Genomic DNA, 19,583 nt, shown 5'->3' with positions numbered 1-19,583 from the left:
GAGGACACCTGTCCTGATGGGGCCGCCCAAGCCTCAGCTATTGTCTGTCCAGAGAGGGCTGGAGCCAGTGGGCAGGACTGACTCAATCCAGCACCAGGCCAGGACTCTCTGGCACCTGGCCCATGAACTCTGACCTTTCTATGATCCCGAAACACGACGGGGGTCTCTGGTCGCCTAGGAACAAGTTGTAGACTCCTGAGGGGGAGCGGTGGGGTTGCTGGAGCACGCCGTTGATTACGACGGCAATGGGCGGGGCCAACTTGGGGAACAGATATCTGACATCGCTCTGACATTTTCTTCACAAAGTTCACCATCAACCATCCACTCAAAGCTCAGCGACAAAGCTCAGAATTTCTTTCAAACAGAAAAACGTCCAAGGAATGAAACTCTCACTGAGGTGTGACCGCTGAGGTCCTTCCAGTCCGACTCCTCACTTTAATTGTTTTGACTCTTGCATCTTCGTGAGCGCCACTTCACGTTCTCTTCAGACTCAGCTCCATCGTCTCCAGGTCTGATGTTCCACTAAAAGAATCAGTATCCTACTGGAAAGCCGGACCACCTATGGTCCCATAACTTAAACTGGTCTCTAACCCAACACAGACGAGTATTTCTGTGTCCTACATGGCCCCGCCCCTCTCCTGTTGTGATTGGCAGCCATGCCATTCCACAACCATCCCACTCACTGAGTCGGCCAATAGGAAGGCTGCAGTTAAATTCTCCACCTGCCCACTTAGTGAGCCTGACAACACAAAGCTTCATTCATTCACTTGCTATGTTTGTGATTACAGAGGGAGAAATGATGCAGCAGCTCCGATCCCGTATCAATAATCATCAATAATCATCAATAATCATCAATAATCATCACGTCCTCCAATGATGGCAGGACAGCAGCAGACTCCAAACACCAATAAAGGAAAGATTACCTGGCATCCTGTGTTAGACTAAAGAAGGTTTGATCCAGACTGAAGGTTGCCGGGGTCCGAACGGGAGCCAGATGGTTGGATCCAGCGGGGGGAGAACTGGGCTGGGAGTGAGACAGTCTCAGGATGTGCTGGCAGGAAGACACACAGGTCAGAGTTGGAGCTGGGACTTATTCTCCTCACCTGAGACTTTTGTGTGTACCTGTCCATGTCTGCCAGCCTCCAACTGGAGAGGTGGGGGGAGGACTCGGGGGTGGGCTGGAGGAGAAGAAGGGCTGGAGTCCAGCTGCTCTGCTTCACCAGGCTCTTTGCAGTCCAGGAGCCGGACATTAACGGGCCCTTTGTGGGTTGGAGACGGTGGCCCGCTGTGTATAACAGCACCTGAGCTGTCCTTGTTTTTTACTGGCTGGCACAACAGGTGGGTGGCCCCCTGAGAGTGAACCCCCCCTCTGTCTGCATCCCTGCCAATCATCTCTAAGGACTCCAGTGAGTGGGCGTGTCTCATGGTGTCTAAAACACGCCTGATTCCTAGCACTTCCTCCCGTTCCATAAATTCTGTGCATGTCCACCTTCCCCGATGGTATGGCTTACCACGGCCGCTGCCCCCCCCCGGCCCACTGACTGCCAGCCTCACCACCCTGAACCGGGAACATCCTGCTTCTTGGGCCGATGCATCGTGTGAGGCGTATCTGCGTTTGAGAGAGGGCGTGGTCGGCTGGGAGGAGCTTCCCTGCAGGCTGTAGGCGGAGCCTTGGGCTGTGAGGGCAGTGCTGGGAGCTGATTGGTCGTTTGGCGTTTGTTTGAAATCTGAGGTCACGCTGGTGATCTGGAAGCCACTCCTCTTTTTACCACCACTCATCCTGAACTCCCTGAAACACACACACACCTGTGAGCAGGAGACGTAACAGAACCCGCCCCCTGCTGGATGGCTGCAGTACTGCTCGTTAGCAAATGTGTGAATTGAGGACTCGACCCCGCCCCCTAAAAAAATCATGTTTCCACTTCCATTTCACATCTCATCTGTTTCCACCAGTTAAATTAGTTGTTGAACCCGTGTGTGTGAACGCAGGAGGAGGTTTGTGTCTCACACCTGCACAGATGAACCTGATGTTTTAATTTGGAATAATTGTTCCAGAAGCTCCACATTCCACTGTTGTTGGTCACCAATAATGTCACAATATTAAATCTGTCTGGTTAAAAGAAAAAAACATTTAAAAAAAACTAACATGAAATGTGTCTCACCACTGTCTCGTTCTCTCTCTCCACCTTCTCTTTGTGACCAATGTCTCTCACCCCTCAGGCTTGTCTTAAAGTTATTGTGGACATCTGGGCTTCCTGTTTCCTCTGGGTTGTTGCTCAACTCTGGTTCCAGTTGTACAACCTGTGTGTGTGTGTGTGTGTGTGTGTGTGTTTTTCAGGTTCTACAGGAACTGGTTCAGAAAACCTCACACAGTAACACCATATTTCTGCTCTGCGTAGTTGTGCTTCCATCGCTACTCGTGCACATTTTCTGGAAACATTGTGTTTCCCTTTAGTGGGATTAAAGTTTCACATATTTCCTGCAGCAGCAGATTAGTTCAGATTAACAAACCTCCTGAACGATGGACGGATGAACGGAACTGAGCGCCAACAGTCAGTCAGATGTGTTATCGTGATTAATAACCACTCTACACCAGTCAACAAGCTTTTGACGTCACTGACGTAAACAGCTACTCACGGGCTAGTGCGCGCTCCCGACACTTCTCTGTGACTGATCTGTCCTCTCTCCTGTGACGTCAGCAGCAGCCCCTGTCACACAGACGAGGGACTGTAAAAACAGGAGAAAGGACGGACGGACGGACCGTGCGTGCGTGCGCGTCACTGTACCCCGGCAGCGTGAACGAGCACAACTGGTAGAAAAGTTTCATCTACTGGTTCCCAAGTTTCCTGAACCGACCTTAACTTGTGCAGCGAATGAGCCTTTCTCCTTCTGCAGGAACTTTTGTCTCAGCTTCTTCGCTCCTCTTCATCACGCTCATCTTCATCACACTCCTCTTCATCACGCGCCTCCTTCCTGCGAGCACAACTCCCGTCGCAGAGCCGCCGAACATCAGTTCAGGGCCTTCGTCATGATGCGGATTATCCACCTCTCTCCGACCTCAAATGTGGACTTATTGGTACATGCGACATGCGCGAGCACGGGCCATTCCCAGTACACCACATGAACGCGACTGGGAGGCGCCAGTGTTTTCGCCTCTGCATTTATGTTTTATCAAGTTTAACCTTCAGCTCGAAGTCAAATATAGTTTAGAATGAATGTAGAGAGAATTTAGTGGACGTGTTCTCCTGTCCAACCCACCCAGAAGGTTTTTACTGGCTGTTTCAAACCGTCTTGCCGGAGAAGTTTTTGCGATACTAGGTTTGGGCGCCAGGGGGCGACAGCGGCTCAACTTATTTTGATGGCTGGTTTGATGCGTTGATGGATCTTGTGAAATAAAACATTAAATTGCACTTTTAAAAAATGATTTAATTACTCTATCTGTGTCTGTGGCACCAGTTTATATTTTTGGGGGAAAATTCCACTTTTTCCACCAGTAAGACTCTCATCCTTCCCCGTTTCTGAGCACTTTGAGCTACTAGCATTCTGAAGTGAAACTGTTAGCATCCCCCAGGAGATCACAAAAGAATCCAACAGATTATCATTTCCTATTTGAACCGATGAGCCGTTTCTCGTGCAGACAAGTCCAACAGAAGTCAGAGGGATGTGCCAGCAGAGTGGGACAAAGGACAATGGTTTGACATCAAGAAAGAGTTCATATGAAGGTGAGGTGCTGGTGTTCCTGAAGGCCATATTTGTGTTTGTGCTCTTCAAACAGCTCTGTGAGACTCTGCAGGTAAATTTGATGGAGCTTCTCGATGTCCTCACTGGTTGGACTGGGGGTCTGGACAACTGCAACAGGCTTCCCCACTGAAAAAAGAGCGAAGAGAGAAGCTGACACGTCCGAGTGGACCGACCACATGAAAGCAGGGCAGAGAGCTTCATATCAGGGTCGTACCGACTGTGTTGATGGCTTGTCTGTAGGGCATCAGTCCAAAGCTGTACTGGAACACACCTCGAGCATGGAAGAGGGGCATCGCAACTCCCATGATGCCCTGCAGGCGGTCCTGGGGAGGACATCACAGCTCAGCGTAAACTCACGTACTGGAGCATCAACGGGACAGATTTCATCATGAAGGAAGGAATAAACGAAGGACCTGCAGCGTCCTCAGAGGAGACCCACTGGGGTTCAGCATCTGATCAAACAGCTCGTTCTCACCAAAGGAAAAAACTGGAACCAGCTGAGCTCTGCACACACACCACACACACACACACCACACACACACACACACACACACACACGCACACACACACACATAGACACACACACACAGTTAGCCTGCTCACGTCACACACACATCGCCCCACCCCCCGCGCCCTAATCACAAGCCCCACCCACCCGTGTTTGAGAGCCAATTTAATGAAGCCTTTTCTGTTACGGACCTAAAAGAGACAGAAAAAAGGTTTTAATAATATTTTTCTCTGGACTGGCACATTTGCACCTGGTGGAAAAAGACCATTCCATTCTTGATTTAAAACTCTGTGTGCGTCTGTGTGTGTGTGTGTCTGTGTGTGTGTGTGTGTCTTGGACCTGGAGTGTTAAAGCTCCTGGTCTGGCATCCAGAGCCTCTGGAGCTCCGCCCACAGCGATGACAGCAACATTTCCACCTTCAGGACGACTGATGAGGTACGAAAGGCTGGACTTACAACTGGACACCAGGCCTGACAGACAGGCAGGCAGACAGACAGACAGACAGGCAGACAGACAGGCAGAGTTCTGATTGTTAACACCTGTAACTATGACAACTATCAGTTGGCCTTGTCCGTTGCAGTAACCTGTGTTACGTAAACAGACACGGCCATGTTGGTGCGTTCAATGAGTCAGAAGGTCAAGAGGACCCTCGATCGACCAGTCTGTAGCTGGAGTCATGTGATCCGGTCCAACAGCCAATCCGTGACCGGCTCTGACCCTCGTCCTACCAGCTGGAACAGTGCTGGATCTGACCGCGGATCAGTCACATGACAGAGGAAGCAGAGGGTAGACAGGTGAGACGGGTGTGTACCTCCACACATGATGTAGTCTCTGAAGACCGGCACTCGGAACCAGAACGGGAGCATCAGCAGGTGAGACTTCAGTCCAGGAAACTGACGGGAGAAACCAGTGGCCTCTGTGCAGAAATTCCCAAACGCCCCTGCTACCAGCACACCTGAGAGCCAGACGGGTAGAGACAGACGGTAATGAGACGGGTAGAGACAGACGGGTAATGAGACGGGTAGAGACAGACGGGTAATGAGAAGGGTAGAGACAGACGGGTAATGAGAAGGGTAGAGACAGACGGGTAATGAGACGGGTTTAACGCCTCCTCCACGTCAGCTGGACCAGTCGCCTGGTTTTCAGGTCTTAAACGGGTCAACAGCTGATCTTTCACACCAGTTCCCTTTAGACACTGAAGTCAGCCGCTCAGGTGGTTCTGGACCCACAACCAGGTGAGCGGATCTATTGGGAACGATTACATGTGCGACACAATAGGCCCAAACCGACCGAGAGGCAGACAGGTACAGACAGACAGGTGTGTGTCTCACCATGTGGATGAAAACCAAAGATGTAGTTTTTCTTGGGATCCAGGTCAACAGTTTTCACCAGCTGGAGGCACAAATCAATAATCAATAATGACAAATAAACAGATGAGAAGGAAAACAGAGAGGAGCTCACCGTCAGGGGGAAGTAGTCCCGGAACCAGTCCCAGATCCTCCAGGTTCTGATCCACTGACACCTGCGACCTCCATTAATGGGCGTGTCCCAGTCCAACCAGAGCCAACCAGCATACAGAAGGGCCAGCGTCCACCAATCAGAGAGGGCCAGCAGGACGAAGGCAGCCAGACAGCACTGAGCTGAGACAGAGAGACAGGTTCACCTAGACAGTCAGACGCACAGACAGTCAGACACACAGACAGTCAGACACACAGACAGTCAGACACACAGACAGCCAGACGCACAGACGCACAGACAGTCAGACAGAAAGACAGACAGACGCACAGACAGTCAGACACACAGACAGACAGACGCACAGACAGTCAGACGCACAGACAGACAGACACACAGACAGACAGACGCACAGACAGACAGACGCACAGACAGTCAGACACACAGACAGTCAGACAGACAGACAGAAAGACGCACAGACAGACAGACGCACAGACAGACAGACGCACAGACAGAAAGACGCACAGACAGACAGACACACAGACAGTCAGACAGACAGACAGAAAGACGCACAGACAGACAGACGCACAGACAGACAGACGCACAGACAGAAAGACGCACAGACAGACAGATGCACAGACAGACAGACGCACAGACAGACAGACGCACAGACAGACAGACACACAGACAGAAAGACACACAGACACACAGACAGTCAGACACACAGACAGAAAGACAGTGAGACACACACAGACAGACACACAGACAGACACAGACAGTCAGAGACACAGACAGTCAGACACACAGACAGAAAGACACTCAGTCAGACACACAGACAGTCAGACACACAGACAGTGAGACACAGACAGAAAGACAGTGAGACACACACACAAACAGTCAGAGACACAGACAGACACACACACACACACACAGATAGACAACACGTGGACAGATGAGTAAACTGGTTAGAAGGCAGACTGCTGGATACAGACAAATGTGTGAGGAGACAGACAGGTTAACAGACTGTCAATATGTGTGTGTGTGTGTGTGTGTGTGTGTGTGTGTCACCTAAAGCCAGGAAGGAGAAGACCCACTGCAGCACGGCAGCGGTCTGGAGTCTCCTCCGCAGCGGGATGTTCAGCGGGGCGAACTCGATCTTCATTGGGGCGTTCGGGCTCCTCGGCGCGGCCCGCAGCGTTGGGTTCTGTCGGTAACTGGGCCGGGTCGGTGGTCTTTTCCTTGCCTGTCTGTCGGCGCGCTGGTGACTGGAGAAGATTTTTATCTAAATATCAACTTCTCCAAACATTTCTCTGACTGCACAAACTTCACAAACACGCGCCCCTCCCCCCAGGTCTGCGCATGTGCGGCGGCCCGTCCCTCCCCTTGGCCAATCACAGTGGACGAGGGACATGTCGGGAGCGCGCTTGCGGGGAGGCGCGTTCATGCACACAACCATGTAAAATAATTTTCTCAAAGTAACTCTTTTTTTCCGAGATAATGTTCTTATCTCTCATCTTAATCTTTATTTAATCAGGAAAAAATACCAAAGAAAAGACTACGAGGTGTAAATGAGGCATTTACACAGTTCTGGCACCATTTTACACCCAATATTTGACTAATAAACAAGTAAACAAGGAAAACAAGAACCTCTCTGAACCTACGGGAAGGCCGCTCGGAGTATAAACATAAATGTAAAATAAACCCAGAGGAGAGACAGCTCTGCAGGTGGACAGACAGGTGAGAGACAGCTCTGCTGCAGGAGGACAGACAGGTGAGAGACAGCTCTGCTGCAGGTGGACAGACAGGTGAGAGACAGCTCTGCAGGAGGACAGACAGGTGAGAGACAGCTCTGCAGGTGGACAGACAGGTGAGAGACAGCTCTGCTGCAGGTGGACAGACAGGTGAGAGACAGCTCTGCAGGTGGACAGACAGGTGAGAGACAGCTCTGCTGCAGGAGGACAGACAGGTGAGAGACAGCTCTGCTGCAGGTGGACAGACAGGTGAGAGACAGCTCTGCAGGAGGACAGACAGGTGAGAGACAGCTCTGCTGCAGGTGGACAGACAGGTGAGAGACAGCTCTGCAGGAGGACAGACAGGTGAGAGACAGCTCTGCAGGAGGACAGACAGGTGAGTGACAGCTCTGCAGGAGGACCGCAGAGGCTCAGAACCAGCAGAGCCAAAGCGGGTACAGAGAAATCCAGATTTGGCAAGTTTGTATTGATTGAAAAATGAATAAAAAGTCCAGGAACCAGATGAGCTGTGAAAAACAGACCAAAAAACAGCGTTTCAGTCACCTGTCAGCATTCACCTGGACTGTGTCCATCATGTCGACCCAAACTCATCCGGCAGAAGGTGCGGGAGCTTTTTATATGCGAGGGACAATCTTGGTGCAGTACTGCCCCCGAAGACACGGGGATTGAAATCATCTGCACGTTTTGTTGCTTTGATGTTTCCTTGGTTATCAGTTACACAGGAAGCCGACTGATCAATCAGCAACCTTGAAAATGACGTGAATGATTATTCAAACAAGGTGGCAAGAGTCACGTTTTTATACATGAACTATCACTAATGCATCAGCCATAATGGTACTTTTGATAAAATGGACACTTTGGAAAATGTGTATTTAAAAACCCAGAGAAACACAATAAAAGTTGAAGTCCATAATTTAAACTATGACTACTTCTGTAATAGTTCTAAATTAACGGGGGGCGGGCACGAGAACAAAGAAAAATGTGAAAATTAACCTATTAATTATGAATGACGAACGAAATGGTCTTTCAAGATTTATCCTCATGGGGGCGGTGTTGGGACCAGGGATGGCCGGTGGCGCAGAAAGGAACAGACGAAGAAGAAAAAGAAGACGCAAAAAAGAAGCGAAAAGAAGAAGGCGGTGACGTTTCTGCTGTGATTAATGCGAAAAGAGGAAGATGAGTTTAGCGCTGTTAGCAGGTGATGAGCCGTCAGCTTTTACATGTTTTGTTGCTCCCTTTTCCTGCGTCTGTTCCGATCGGTGATGTTCCGTTTAGTAGCACAATATGAGTTAGCTACAAGTTAGCTCCTCCAATGCTACCAACACCTATGATACCGCAATTAGCATCCTCATATTTAGTGTAGCACTTAGCCAGCTTCCATCATCGGACGGATCCCTCTGATCTCTTATTATTATTATTATTATTATTATTATTAGTCTAGTGACCAGAAATGAATCCGTTCTAACAGGTCATCGGGGTCAGAGCATGAGCTCAACCTTATGTCCCGTTTATACTGGAACCTTGGCGAGGACGCGATTCTTGACAAGACTTTGAAATCAGTTTTAAAAACTATTAGGAGAGAATCTGTTAAAGTCGCTCCGTGATGATTCTGAGACGTTCGGGCGTTTTTATCCTGACTAAATGTCTGAGAAATCAGGGGAATTTCATGAAGTCCTGAGCAACACACGCTTCAAAACTACTGACACCAAATAAAATAATGATGTATTTGGCAAACCAATGAAATTATACTCCATTATTTTATTTTATTTTATACTCCATTATTAACTGCAGATATTGTTTAAAGATGAAAACACAATAGCAGTGACATCCAGGAAGAACATGCTTTAAACACTTAAATGGTCACCATCACACAGATATGATCGCCTTGAAAATTAGATTTATTTCTCTTATTTTGTGTAGCTTGTGTCCCTGATGTGTTCAGTCATCAGGTTATAGTGACTTTATTAGCAGACAGAAGAAATCTCACCTGTGATGCCCTTCACCTGCTCTCGTTGCTATAGAAACTGCCGTCACCACAGAAGATCATGCTGAATTTGCCACAACCAAGACAATAGACAAGCCCTCCCCTTCTGAGGAGGCCCCCAGGAAGCCTGCTCCTTGCCCTCCTCGCCACCGAGCTGCCGCTCCAGGTAGACGGGCTCAGGTGGGCAAAAGGCGTGGCAATGCAGAGAGGAGGCGGGGCCAAAGGGAGAAGAGGAGGTGGCAGGAAGCGGAGGTGGAAGGTGTGACAGTAAAGAGGCTGAAGAGTGACGGAAAGCGGAGGTGGAACAAGAAGCATTACTGCGTTTTCTGTCGGCGGCCACAGGTGAAGATTGCTCGCCACCTTCTGAGGAAGCACGCGGACGAGGAGGACGTAGCCGCCGCGAGCGAGCTGCCGGCAGGCTCCAAGCAGCGCCACCTGCTGTTAGATCACCTGCGCTGCAAAGGAAACTACCTGCACAACATCGAGGTCCGTTTAGTCCGGTAAAAAGTTGCACTGATGTTTGAAAATACAGACGTGTTTTCTGTCCATCAGGTGATCCGCCAGGGGACTGGTGAGATCATCCCATGGCGACTGCCCTCGGAGGACGTCGATGCAAGGAACTATCTCCCCTGTCCGTTGTGCCTCGGTTTCTTCCTCCGCGCTGATCTGTGGAAACATCAGGTGTCCTGTCGAAAGAAGACGTCCAAACTATTAAAGATCTCAGACCCCCTCAAGGACGCCGCCTTGGACTCCACCGTCAAGTCTGAAGATTCAGCAGATGATGGGACGTCCAGCTCCACAGAGAATGTCCCCTCAGTAGACACGGCCCCTGACGCCATGCTGGAGTCCGGTATGGGAGACCGGCCCAGAAAGAGGTTCAGGGTGCAGGCGGAAGCGTCACGTTTCCTGCCGATCTCCAGCGGAGCGTCTGAGAGCTGCAGCGAAGTCCTACACCGCATGAACGTGGACGACGTCTCACATCAGGTCCGTCTGAAGGATTTTATATGAAGATGCCCCGAAAAGATAAAAAGAACTGACATTTCTTCTGTTCTACAGGTCAAATCGGATTGGTTAATTTGTAAATATGGAAACAAGCTGATGGACACTCAGGATGGCAACCAGAGGAGGTACGACTACGTCAGCCAGAAGCTGAGGGAGCTCGGCAGACTCCTCCTGGCAGCGAAGACTCTGAACTCGAGTGTTCAGACTCTGCAGGACCTGTTGGCACCAGACAGACTGGGTCTGACTGTCGCTGCGGCCAGGAAAGCGTCTGGGTACCGGTGGACCTGCCCCCCGCTGGCCATGAAGTCGACCCTGAAGACGGTCTGTGAGATCGCCATTGACGAGAGTGTGCAGGACGGAGACTGGGAGGCAGCAGCCAAGGCCACTGATTTCGTCCACCAGCTGGTGAAGGACTGGGACAACCTGGGCCTTTCAAACCCTGAGCCCCCAGCAGGTACCCCCCCCCCCCCCCTGGACTTTGTGCACCTCCACACACTCAAGTTCTGTGAAGCTTTGATGCAAATGAAAAGCGTTTTTTCTCACCAGTCAAAGGAGTGAAGCTAAAGAAACCGTTGGTCCAACCAGGAAGTGAGATGGAGCGTGAAGAACCAGGTGAAGAGCACTCCCATCCAGAACCGCAGGGTGGGTCTTGATCCCGAGGCTCCCAGACCTGAACACTGGCCCTGACTGAAACCCTTTCACTGTCTTTCAGAGGTTTTGCCTCAGAGCAGGGATGAAGGACGGATCCCGACGGTTCCTCCAGAGTCCAAACAGCCTGTTGGTGGGTCTGGAGCCTAAAACTGTTTCCCACTTCTGGGTAGTATCACATCGTCTCATGTACACGACCTTTATTTCAGGCCCAATGGTGCCCAGGAAAGTCCGCCGGCGCCCCTGGACGTTTGCAGAGAAGGAAGCGGTCTGGAGACAACTGGGAGTCCATGTTCTGAAGCAGTCGGTCCCAGGAAAGGAGGCCTGTCAGCGCTGTCTGGACCTGGAGCCTGACCTCAAAGGCCGACATTGGAAAGACATCAAAAACCAGATCCACAACCAGATCCAGAGCCAGAAGAAGCAGCAGTTTCACGCCCAGGTGGATCTTGAGGAGAACCAAAGACAAGAGGTTCCTCCGATCCAGGCGAAGCAGCAGCAGCAGTGTTTGGTCCAGATGAACCGAGAAAAGGACCCCGACCAGGCGAAACTGCAGCACCACGCTCCTGAGACCCACCAGAAGAAGAAGCAGCAGTTCCAGTTCCAGATGGAGCCGCAGGAGCAGGGGAGCGTTCGGGATCATGAGAAACAGCAGTACCACGCCCAGATGGACCAACTGGACCACCTGGAGCTCCACAAGAAGCAGCTGTGTCTTCCCAGACTAGATCAACAGGACCATGTTCAGATCCACAAAAAGCAGCTGTACCAAATGGAGCAGCAGCCCTCTCTGGACAGAGAGTCCTCTTTACTGACCGGGGCACTTTATGGACCAGACAATCCACACGGCGTCCCCAGTCAGTCGCTCCTGGAGCGGGACCCAACCATCGATCAGTATCCAATTTCCCACCGGACCATGGGTCCTCACATAGACCAGCTGCTGTCCAGACCAGAATGGACAGATGAGTCCTTGTCCCAGCACTACTCGGTCAGCAGGACCCTGCTCCAGGACGGGTCCGCTATAGGACCTCCAGCAAATCCTCATTCTGGACACGTTCACTTCTGAGGGACGTGTCTGAGCCGCAGGACCAGCAACACACCCAGTCAGAGACCAGTTCCTCTGCTGGTCTCGGACTCTGAGCTGGTTGTGAAGACGACATGCATGCTGGTGTTTATGGATCCCGCAGCAGTTCTTGTGTATGTTGCCACGGTGATGGGTCCGAGTGTTCTGGACGTGTCACCTGTTTTGAACCACACAAACTCTGAACTCGCTGTGACCAATAAATAAATCTGAACTTTTTCTACCATGTGAAAATTCCCAGCTTTTAATAATTGTTCCTGTTTATCACCAAAAATGATCAATCCGGACAATTGATCAGTGTCTTTGGTGATTTTAAAGCAAGAAGACTAGTTAACATCAGTTAACTAGTTAACTAGTCAGTGGATTCCAAGTGTGCTGTGGCTGTAGTCTGGTCACAGTTGATCAGTGATCAGTATCGATCCAGTGATGCTGATCACGGTGATGCTTTCGGCCACCAGGTGGCGCCCTTTAACAGCGTCAGAGAACGGACGCATCGCCCAGTTCCACAGCTTAAACGTGGCCCAGTTCATACTGGTCTGGTGGGACCAACCACGGTCCAGACTGTCGGCATGTGGCCGAGGGCCGACCGGACCGGGAGGGAAGAATTGGCCGTTCTGGGCGTCCACGTCGGTGACGTCACATCGGCGGCTGCACCGGGGCATTGTGGGAAGAGAAGTCCTGGGAACGCTGGATGACGCAGCAGCATCTGGGCACCCGCAGAACCCTGGAGGCTGACCCAGACCAGGTGTTCCTGACCCGGTTCCGCCCCAGATGTGTCGTGTACCGACTCTGAGCTCTTTAATGTCAATCAAACGCGAGGCTGACGACGACGATGAAGCTAGCGTGACAAACACGTGCGTGACGTCACCGCGCCCGATCTGTAAGATCTCTTATCAGCGGCGCGGTGGGCGGAGTCTGTCCGGATGAGGCCGCGCGGTGATTGGCGACGTGACGTCAGACGGTTTTGGAGACGGTGGAAGACCGCAGTGACAGCGTCCTGTCTCTCTCTCTTTCCCTGTCTCTCTCTCTGCATGTCTCTCTCTCTTTCTCTGTCTTATCTTACCGATCATCATCGATCCATCGGATCGATCCAGCGACATTAATCGTTTTTCAGCGGATCACTAAAGCAGACGTCCCGCGCCTCGCGAGCCCGCAGATAGCTCCATCTTCATCCTCCTCCTCATCACAATCATGTCCGGAACCAAGGAGGAAGAGCGCAAAGGCTCGAGCCAGTGGCGGGATTTATTTTGGAACCCACGAACTCACGAGCTGATGGGCCGAACCGCCACGAGCTGGGGTCAGTTGGTCCCCCCTCCCCCTTCCCCCCTTTGTTAATGCCTGTCTTCCACTCGTTAATTTTTAGTCTTTTGAGATCATTTTTATTCATGTCCTACATAAATGACATCATCAAATTGCCGTAATATTGATTGATTGATTAAAGATCAATATAGGATCCATCCTGAAAGTGTTTCCTGCCTGACATGAAGCAACTAAAGGTTTAACATTTTTCACATAGCAGCTGTTGTCACGGTTACTGCAGGACTCCTGTGAATCCCAAAGCTCACTGGTTTAACTGGGATTCACATCATATTAATTAATGATTTGCATAAAAAGTTAGTTTTCCGTTTCCTCCAACATGGCTGCCCGCGACCATTGTGCTGTTGCTAGGGGACAGGTAGCTGTACACCTGGAAAAAACAACATTTTTTCATAAGAAATTATCATCAATCAGTGACTGAATGTAAACACGTTGAAGCCATGATGAAAAAACCTTTGTGAATTATTACTGATGTTTTAGGCTGTTCCTGTGTTAGCATCAGTGCTAACAATGGCAGTTAGGACACCAGTGTGGCCAGTGGCACAATCTGTCTCACACACACACACGCACGCACGCACGCACGCACGCACACACACACACACACACACACACACGCATGCACGCGCGCACACACACACACACACACACACGCACGCACACACGCATGCACGCACACACACACACACACACACACACACACACACACAGTTTTTGTGTCTCCTTTAAGAGAGACTGAGAGAGATTATAAATAGAGAGAGAGTGACCTTCACACAGCACATGGCTGACGGAGGACGAGTGAGCATCAGTGACACTGGCTGAGAGAGAGAGAGAGAACTGCACCACCAACAGGGTTTCTGATTGTTCAGTAAAACAGTGTTGATATAAACCACTGAAAGAGTAATATTGACTCTTCCTGGGTGGTCAACACCTGCACCTGCCACCTGATGACCATTCCCATACCATCCCTGATGAGCAGCAACATAACACACATCACAAATGAACACAATATAAATAATTAGACTGTCAATCATTTTAAAAAAACAACCGTAATTTCTCTACAATGATGTTGAAACAATGGAGTGTGTGTGTGTGTGTGTGTTAATCTGGATTATGTAGATAGACGGTGCTGATTGGACCACATCTGAAATCAGATACACACACGCTTTCGATGTGAGGATCCACCGATGCATCATGACACGAACACCTGACGTCGCAACACACCTGACACACCAGCAAACAGAGATATGAGCGCGTACACACACGCACACGCACGCACGCACACACACACACGCACGCACACACACGCACGCACACACACACACACACACACCCTCTGCTTCATTCAGAGTGAATGTAGGTCATCACTAAGGGGTGGAGCTAAAAACAAGAGGATTATATAGATGAAGTTCAGAGGAGGGAGTGGGGGAGGAGGCAGAAGTAGAGTGTATGATGGTGATCTGTGTGTGTGTGTGTGTGTGTGTGTATGATGGTGATCTGTGTGTGTGCGTGTGTGCGTGTGTGCGTGTGTGTGTGTGTGCGCGTGTGTGCGTGCGTGCGTGCGTGTGTGTGTGTGTGTGTCCTCAGGTCTGATTCTACTCTTCTACCTGGTCTTCTACCTGTTTCTGGCTGGGATGTTCGCTCTCACCATGTACGTCATGCTGCTCACCTTGGACGACTACAACCCCACCTGGCAGGACCGCCTGACCACTCCAGGTACAGGGTCGGGGTCAGGGTCAGGGTTGGGGTTAGGGTCAGGGTCAGGGTCAGGGTCGGGGTCGGGGTCAGGATCAGGGTCAGGGTCGGGGTTAGGGTCAGGATCAGGGTCGGGGTCAGGGTCAGGATCAGGGTCGGGGTCAGGGTCAGGGTCGGGGTTAGGGTCAGGATCAGGGTCGGGGTCAGGATCAGGGTTAGGGTTAGGGTCAGGATCGGGGTTAGGGTCAGGATCGGGGTTAGGGTTGGGGTCAGGGTCGGGGTCAGGGTTAGAGTTAGGGTCAGGGTCGGGGTTAGGGTCAGGGTCGGGGTTAGGGTCAGGGTCAGGGTCAGGGTCGGGGTTAGGCATGAGCCAGCGGGCGTCATGAGGCCGGGCTGTGATTGGTTAACCAGCTCTCTGTATATTCCAGGGATGATGATCCGGCCCAAGGGGGATCAGCTGGAGATCACCTTCTCTGTCTCAGACACCGAGAGCTGGGACGGGTTTGTCCAGAACCTCAATAACTTCCTGTCCCGTAAGGACTGTTAATTATTCAGAACAAAATCTGTCTGCTGCCTGTTGTTGGTGACCTAATCTGTCTCTCCTCCTGTCTGTCTCTCCTCCCGTCTGTCTCTCTTCCCGTCTGTCTCTCTCCCGTCTTCTCTCCTCTGTCTGTCTCTCCTCCTGTCTGTCTCTCTTCCTGTCTGTCTCTCTTCCTGTCTTCTCTCCTCCTGTCTGTCTCTCTTCCCGTCTGTCTCTCCTCCTGTCTTCTCTCCTCCTGTCTTCTCTCTTCCCGTCTTCTCTCCTCCTGTCTTCTCTCCTCCTGTCTGTCTCTCTTCCCGTCTGTCTCTCTTCCTGTCTTCTCTCCTCCTGTCTTCTCTCCTCCTGTCTGTCTCTCCTCCCGTCTGTCTCTCCTCCTGTCTTCTCTCTCCCGTCTGTCTCTCTTCCCGTCTTCTCTCCTCCTGTCTGTCTCTCTTCCCGTCTTCTCTCTTCCCGTCTTCTCTCCTCCGTCTGTCTCTCTTCTGTCTTCTCTCCTCCGTCTGTCTCTCTTCCTGTCTTCTCTCCTCCTGTCTGTCTCTCTTCCGTCTGTCTCTCTTCTGTCTTCTCTCCTCCCGTCTTCTCTCCTCTGTCTTCTCTCTTCCGTCTGTCTCTCCTCCTGTCTTCTCCTCCTGTCTGTCTCTCTTCCCGTCTGTCTCTCTTCCCGTCTTCTCTCTTCCCGTCTGTCTCTCTTCCCGTCTTCTCTCCTCCTGTCTGTCTCTCTTCCCGTCTTCTCTCCTCCCGTCTTCTCTCCTCCTGTCTTTTCTCTTCCCGTCTGTCTCTTCTCCTGTCTTCTCTCCTCCTCCTGTCTGTCTCTTTCCCGTCTGTCTCTCTTCCTGTCTTCTCTCCTCCTGTCTTCTCTCCTCCTGTCTTCTCTCCTCCTGTCTGTCTCTCTTCCCGTCTTCTCTCCTCCTGTCTTCTCTCCTCCTGTCTGTCTCTCTCCTGTCTTCTCTCCCCCTGTCTTCTCTCCTCCTGTCTTCTCTCCTCCTGTCTTCTCTCCTCCTGTCTGTCTCTCTTCCTGTCTTCTCTCCTCCTGTCTGTCTCTCCTCCTGTCTCTCTCCTCCTGTCTTCTCTCCTGTCTGTCTCTCTTCCGTCTTCTCTCCTCCTGTCTTCTCTCCTCCCGTCTGTCTCTCTTCCCGTCTTCTCTCCTCCCGTCTGTCTCTCCTCCTGTCTGTCTCTCCTCCTGTCTTCTCTCCTCCTGTCTTCTCTCCTCCTGTCTCTCTCTCTTCCTGTCTTCTCTCCTCCTGTCTTCTCTCCTCCTGTCTTCTCTCTCCTGTCTGTCTCTCTCCTCCTGTCTTCTCTCCTCCCGTCTGTCTCTCTTCCCGTCTTCTCTCCTCCTGTCTTCTCTCCTCCTGTCTGTCTCTCTTCCTGTCTGTCTGTAGCCTACAATGACAGCTATCAGGTCCAGACCAACGATGACTGTCCACCTGATCAATACTTCATTCAAGAGGACAGTGGAACGGTAAATGTTCCTTTCAGTCTCCACTTGTCTCTGCATGCTGGTCTCACTCTCACTGCCCGTCTCTCTGCAGGTCAGGAACATTCCGAAGCGTTCGTGTCAGTTTAATCGGACCGTGTTGCAGGAATGTTCTGGGATTTCAGATCCTTCCTATGGTTACAGCAGCGGTCAGCCCTGCATCCTCATAAAACTGAACCGGGTACAGTTAGCATGTTAGCATAGCAAGTTAGCTGGGCTTTACTCAGCAGAGTCAAATCACAAACAGGAAGTTAACTGTCTGACTGTCTGTCCATCTGATCATTCACCTGTGCAGGTGATCGGAATGCTGCCAGGGAAGGATGGTCAGTCTCCTTACATCACCTGTGGAGCTAAGGTCTGAAGCTGTCTCATCTGCTCACTGTTCACCTGCGTGTCTTTCCATTTGTCTGTCCCTCCACTCACCTGTTTCTCCATTGGCACGGCACTGCTCACCTGTCTGCCTGCCCTCTCGTCTGTCTGTCACGCATCACCTGCCCCTCAGATACAGATTGGATAAAGATTTTATTGGTAAGAACAGCAGAAAACACATCCCAGTCAGCTGTATTGATTAGGTGACACCAAGGGACAGATCTTCTCGGCTCCTCCCCTTCCTCTTTCAAGTGTCTGTGTCATTAATTTATGGGATGGGAAGGGGCGGGGCCAAACAAACATCTAAGCTTATTGCTGCAAAATGGGGTGGGACCCTTAAGTTTAACTGTGTGTGTGTGTGTGTGTGTGTGTGTGTGTGTGTGTGTGTGTGTAGAAGGAGGACAGTGCAAAGATGGGACCTGTGAAGTATTTTCCACCTAATGGAACCTTTAACCTCATGTACTACCCATACTATGGCAAGAAGGCTCAGGTAACAGACACACACACACACACACACACACACACACCTGAGCGTTGCTCTTGATGTGATACAGTGTGTAATATGTTTCAGGTGAACTACACTCAGCCTCTGGTGGCCGTGAAGTTCATGAACGCCTCGTTGAACTCAGACATCAGTGTGGAGTGTAACATAAACTCCAACACGCTCGCCGAGGGCAGCGAACGAGACAAGTTTGCTGGACGGGTTTCCTTTAAACTACGGATCAACGACAAATAGATGACACACACACACACACACACACTTAAGATGCACTAATCCTGATGTTGTAATGACTCCTCACACACTCATTTCCCTCATGTGTAGCTTCACGATGCATTCACTGACCATGTTTTTTGTTATTAGTTACAGTAGTCATGGAAACAGATGTGATCCTCATTGCTGACCCTGTGACCAAGAACTGAAGATCATCGCCATCATCACCTTCATCGCCATCATCATCATCACCTTCATAGCCATCGCCATCATCATCGCCATCATCACCACATTTATTTATTTATATTTATTTATTTATTTCTGTGACAGATTACTTTTGCGAAGGATTTCCAGGATTCCTGAACAAACTACAACCACAAGGTTCATTTAATTTATCATTTCAGATTTTAAATGAAACCAGAACAGAATCAGTTTCAAACTGTGTCAAAGGTCATAAACCTCAGTAACAAACTGGCTTCAGATCAGTTCAGGAACTGCACAGAACCTGATTGTGTCCTCATTTGTTACTGAATCTACAGCCAATCACACACGCTCGTCACCATAGCAACAGTATTGGTGATGTCTTATCTTCACAAGTCTATCCTGATATTTTAATGGCTTTGTTTTCTTTATTGCTGGAATCATGGAGCTATAATGACAGCACACACACACACACACACACACACACACACACACAGGCTCTCATCTGCCACTGCCATTCTTGCCACGCCCATCTTGGAACACACCTGTCCTCACCTGTGCGCCTCTCCAATAGTCTTCCTTTAAAGAGTGACCAGCCAAACAGCCGCACCTGCTGTGTTTTGTCATATGAAACTTGTTTGTGATCGGTTGATTTCTCCTGCCTGAATCCAATGAAATGTTTAAAAGATGAATAAAAAAACAAAAGATGAAGTTATCAAAATTACAAATAAAATAGAAGTTGTGTCATTGTGAGATCTGTGTTGTATCAACTGAGTTTTATCTGTGGTAAGAGGGTCTCTTCTGCCCACCTTCACGTCCACATTTGCTCCCCAGAAGGTTCCGTCACCTCTCATCACTTTAACGGAGGAGATAATTGATCTAAAACCCACTGAGACTACAGCAGTTGCATAGGAATGCGGGTATAAATAGTATTTTTAGCTGTACATATTAAAAGCAGCAATACTTTCAGAATCAGAGACATAATGGGGCTAATTTGAATCTAACTGTTGGATTCATCTTTATTTATAGCGTCTTTTACAATCAAAATTGTTTCTAGGTGCGTTACAAAAAGCACCATCCTCACTTTTATTCTAACAGATGTGTTGTGGTTTTGTAGAA

The 19,583-nt window shown here is 50.2% G+C and overlaps 4 protein-coding genes across 10 annotated transcripts in view; 2 read left to right on the top strand and 2 right to left on the bottom strand.

The window, feature by feature from the left end:
* The window catches only part of zgc:153012 (uncharacterized protein LOC777626 homolog), a 4,434-nt gene extending 1,123 nt beyond the window's left edge, over positions 1-3,311 (bottom strand). The window contains exons 1-5 of one of the 4 annotated variants that reach the window (XM_057027479.1): positions 2,787-3,311; positions 2,638-2,708; positions 2,011-2,110; positions 1,123-1,789; positions 924-1,051 (exon numbers count right to left, since the gene is read on the bottom strand). In XM_057027479.1, the coding sequence (XP_056883459.1) occupies positions 924-1,051; positions 1,123-1,789; positions 2,011-2,066 (851 nt within the window). In that variant the 5' untranslated portion in view covers positions 2,067-2,110; positions 2,638-2,708; positions 2,787-3,311. The other 3 variants (XM_057027478.1, XM_057027480.1, XM_057027483.1) reach the window with 3 other exon arrangements.
* Positions 3,312-3,405: 94 nt separating this feature from the next.
* On the bottom strand, positions 3,406-7,063 carry mogat3a (monoacylglycerol O-acyltransferase 3a). The gene is made up of 9 exons (XM_057027484.1): positions 6,770-7,063; positions 5,711-5,889; positions 5,581-5,641; positions 5,061-5,204; positions 4,589-4,719; positions 4,397-4,440; positions 4,155-4,245; positions 3,956-4,064; positions 3,406-3,867 (listed from the first exon to the last, which is right to left on the bottom strand). Exons 1-9 carry the CDS (start codon positions 6,861-6,863, stop codon positions 3,713-3,715), a joined length of 1,008 nt encoding a protein of 335 aa, XP_056883464.1. The 5' UTR covers positions 6,864-7,063; the 3' UTR covers positions 3,406-3,712.
* A 1,430-nt stretch (positions 7,064-8,493) lies between these two features.
* Positions 8,494-12,395, top strand: LOC130523049 (uncharacterized). 3 transcript variants are annotated; one of them, XM_057027997.1, is made up of 8 exons: positions 8,494-8,650; positions 9,474-9,695; positions 9,779-9,922; positions 9,989-10,420; positions 10,493-10,892; positions 10,985-11,080; positions 11,151-11,219; positions 11,296-12,395. In XM_057027997.1, the coding sequence occupies exons 2-8, from the start codon at positions 9,636-9,638 to the stop codon at positions 12,144-12,146; spliced, it is 2,052 nt and encodes a 683-aa protein (XP_056883977.1). In that variant the 5' UTR covers positions 8,494-8,650; positions 9,474-9,635; the 3' UTR covers positions 12,147-12,395. The 3 variants fall into 3 exon arrangements, with proteins under 3 accessions (XP_056883977.1, XP_056883975.1, XP_056883974.1); XM_057027995.1 differs by having other exon boundaries at positions 9,474-9,922; positions 10,985-11,050; XM_057027994.1 differs by having other exon boundaries at positions 9,474-9,922.
* A 256-nt stretch (positions 12,396-12,651) lies between these two features.
* Positions 12,652-19,217, top strand: atp1b2a (ATPase Na+/K+ transporting subunit beta 2a). 2 transcript variants are annotated; one of them, XM_057028038.1, is made up of 9 exons: positions 12,652-13,458; positions 15,063-15,191; positions 15,599-15,703; positions 17,088-17,167; positions 17,238-17,363; positions 17,478-17,505; positions 17,685-17,710; positions 17,946-18,041; positions 18,123-19,217. In XM_057028038.1, the coding sequence occupies exons 1-9, from the start codon at positions 13,353-13,355 to the stop codon at positions 18,285-18,287; spliced, it is 861 nt and encodes a 286-aa protein (XP_056884018.1). In that variant the 5' UTR covers positions 12,652-13,352; the 3' UTR covers positions 18,288-19,217. The 2 variants fall into 2 exon arrangements, with proteins under 2 accessions (XP_056884018.1, XP_056884017.1); XM_057028037.1 differs by lacking the exon at positions 17,685-17,710 and having other exon boundaries at positions 12,710-13,458; positions 17,478-17,537.
* The last annotated feature ends 366 nt before the right edge of the window (positions 19,218-19,583 follow it).

This window comes from Takifugu flavidus, chromosome 3, assembly GCF_003711565.1.
Source record: "Takifugu flavidus isolate HTHZ2018 chromosome 3, ASM371156v2, whole genome shotgun sequence".
NCBI lineage: Eukaryota > Metazoa > Chordata > Actinopteri > Tetraodontiformes > Tetraodontidae > Takifugu > Takifugu flavidus.
The sequence above is the reverse complement of the archived record's forward strand: the minus strand, read 5'-3'. Positions and strand labels throughout refer to the sequence as shown.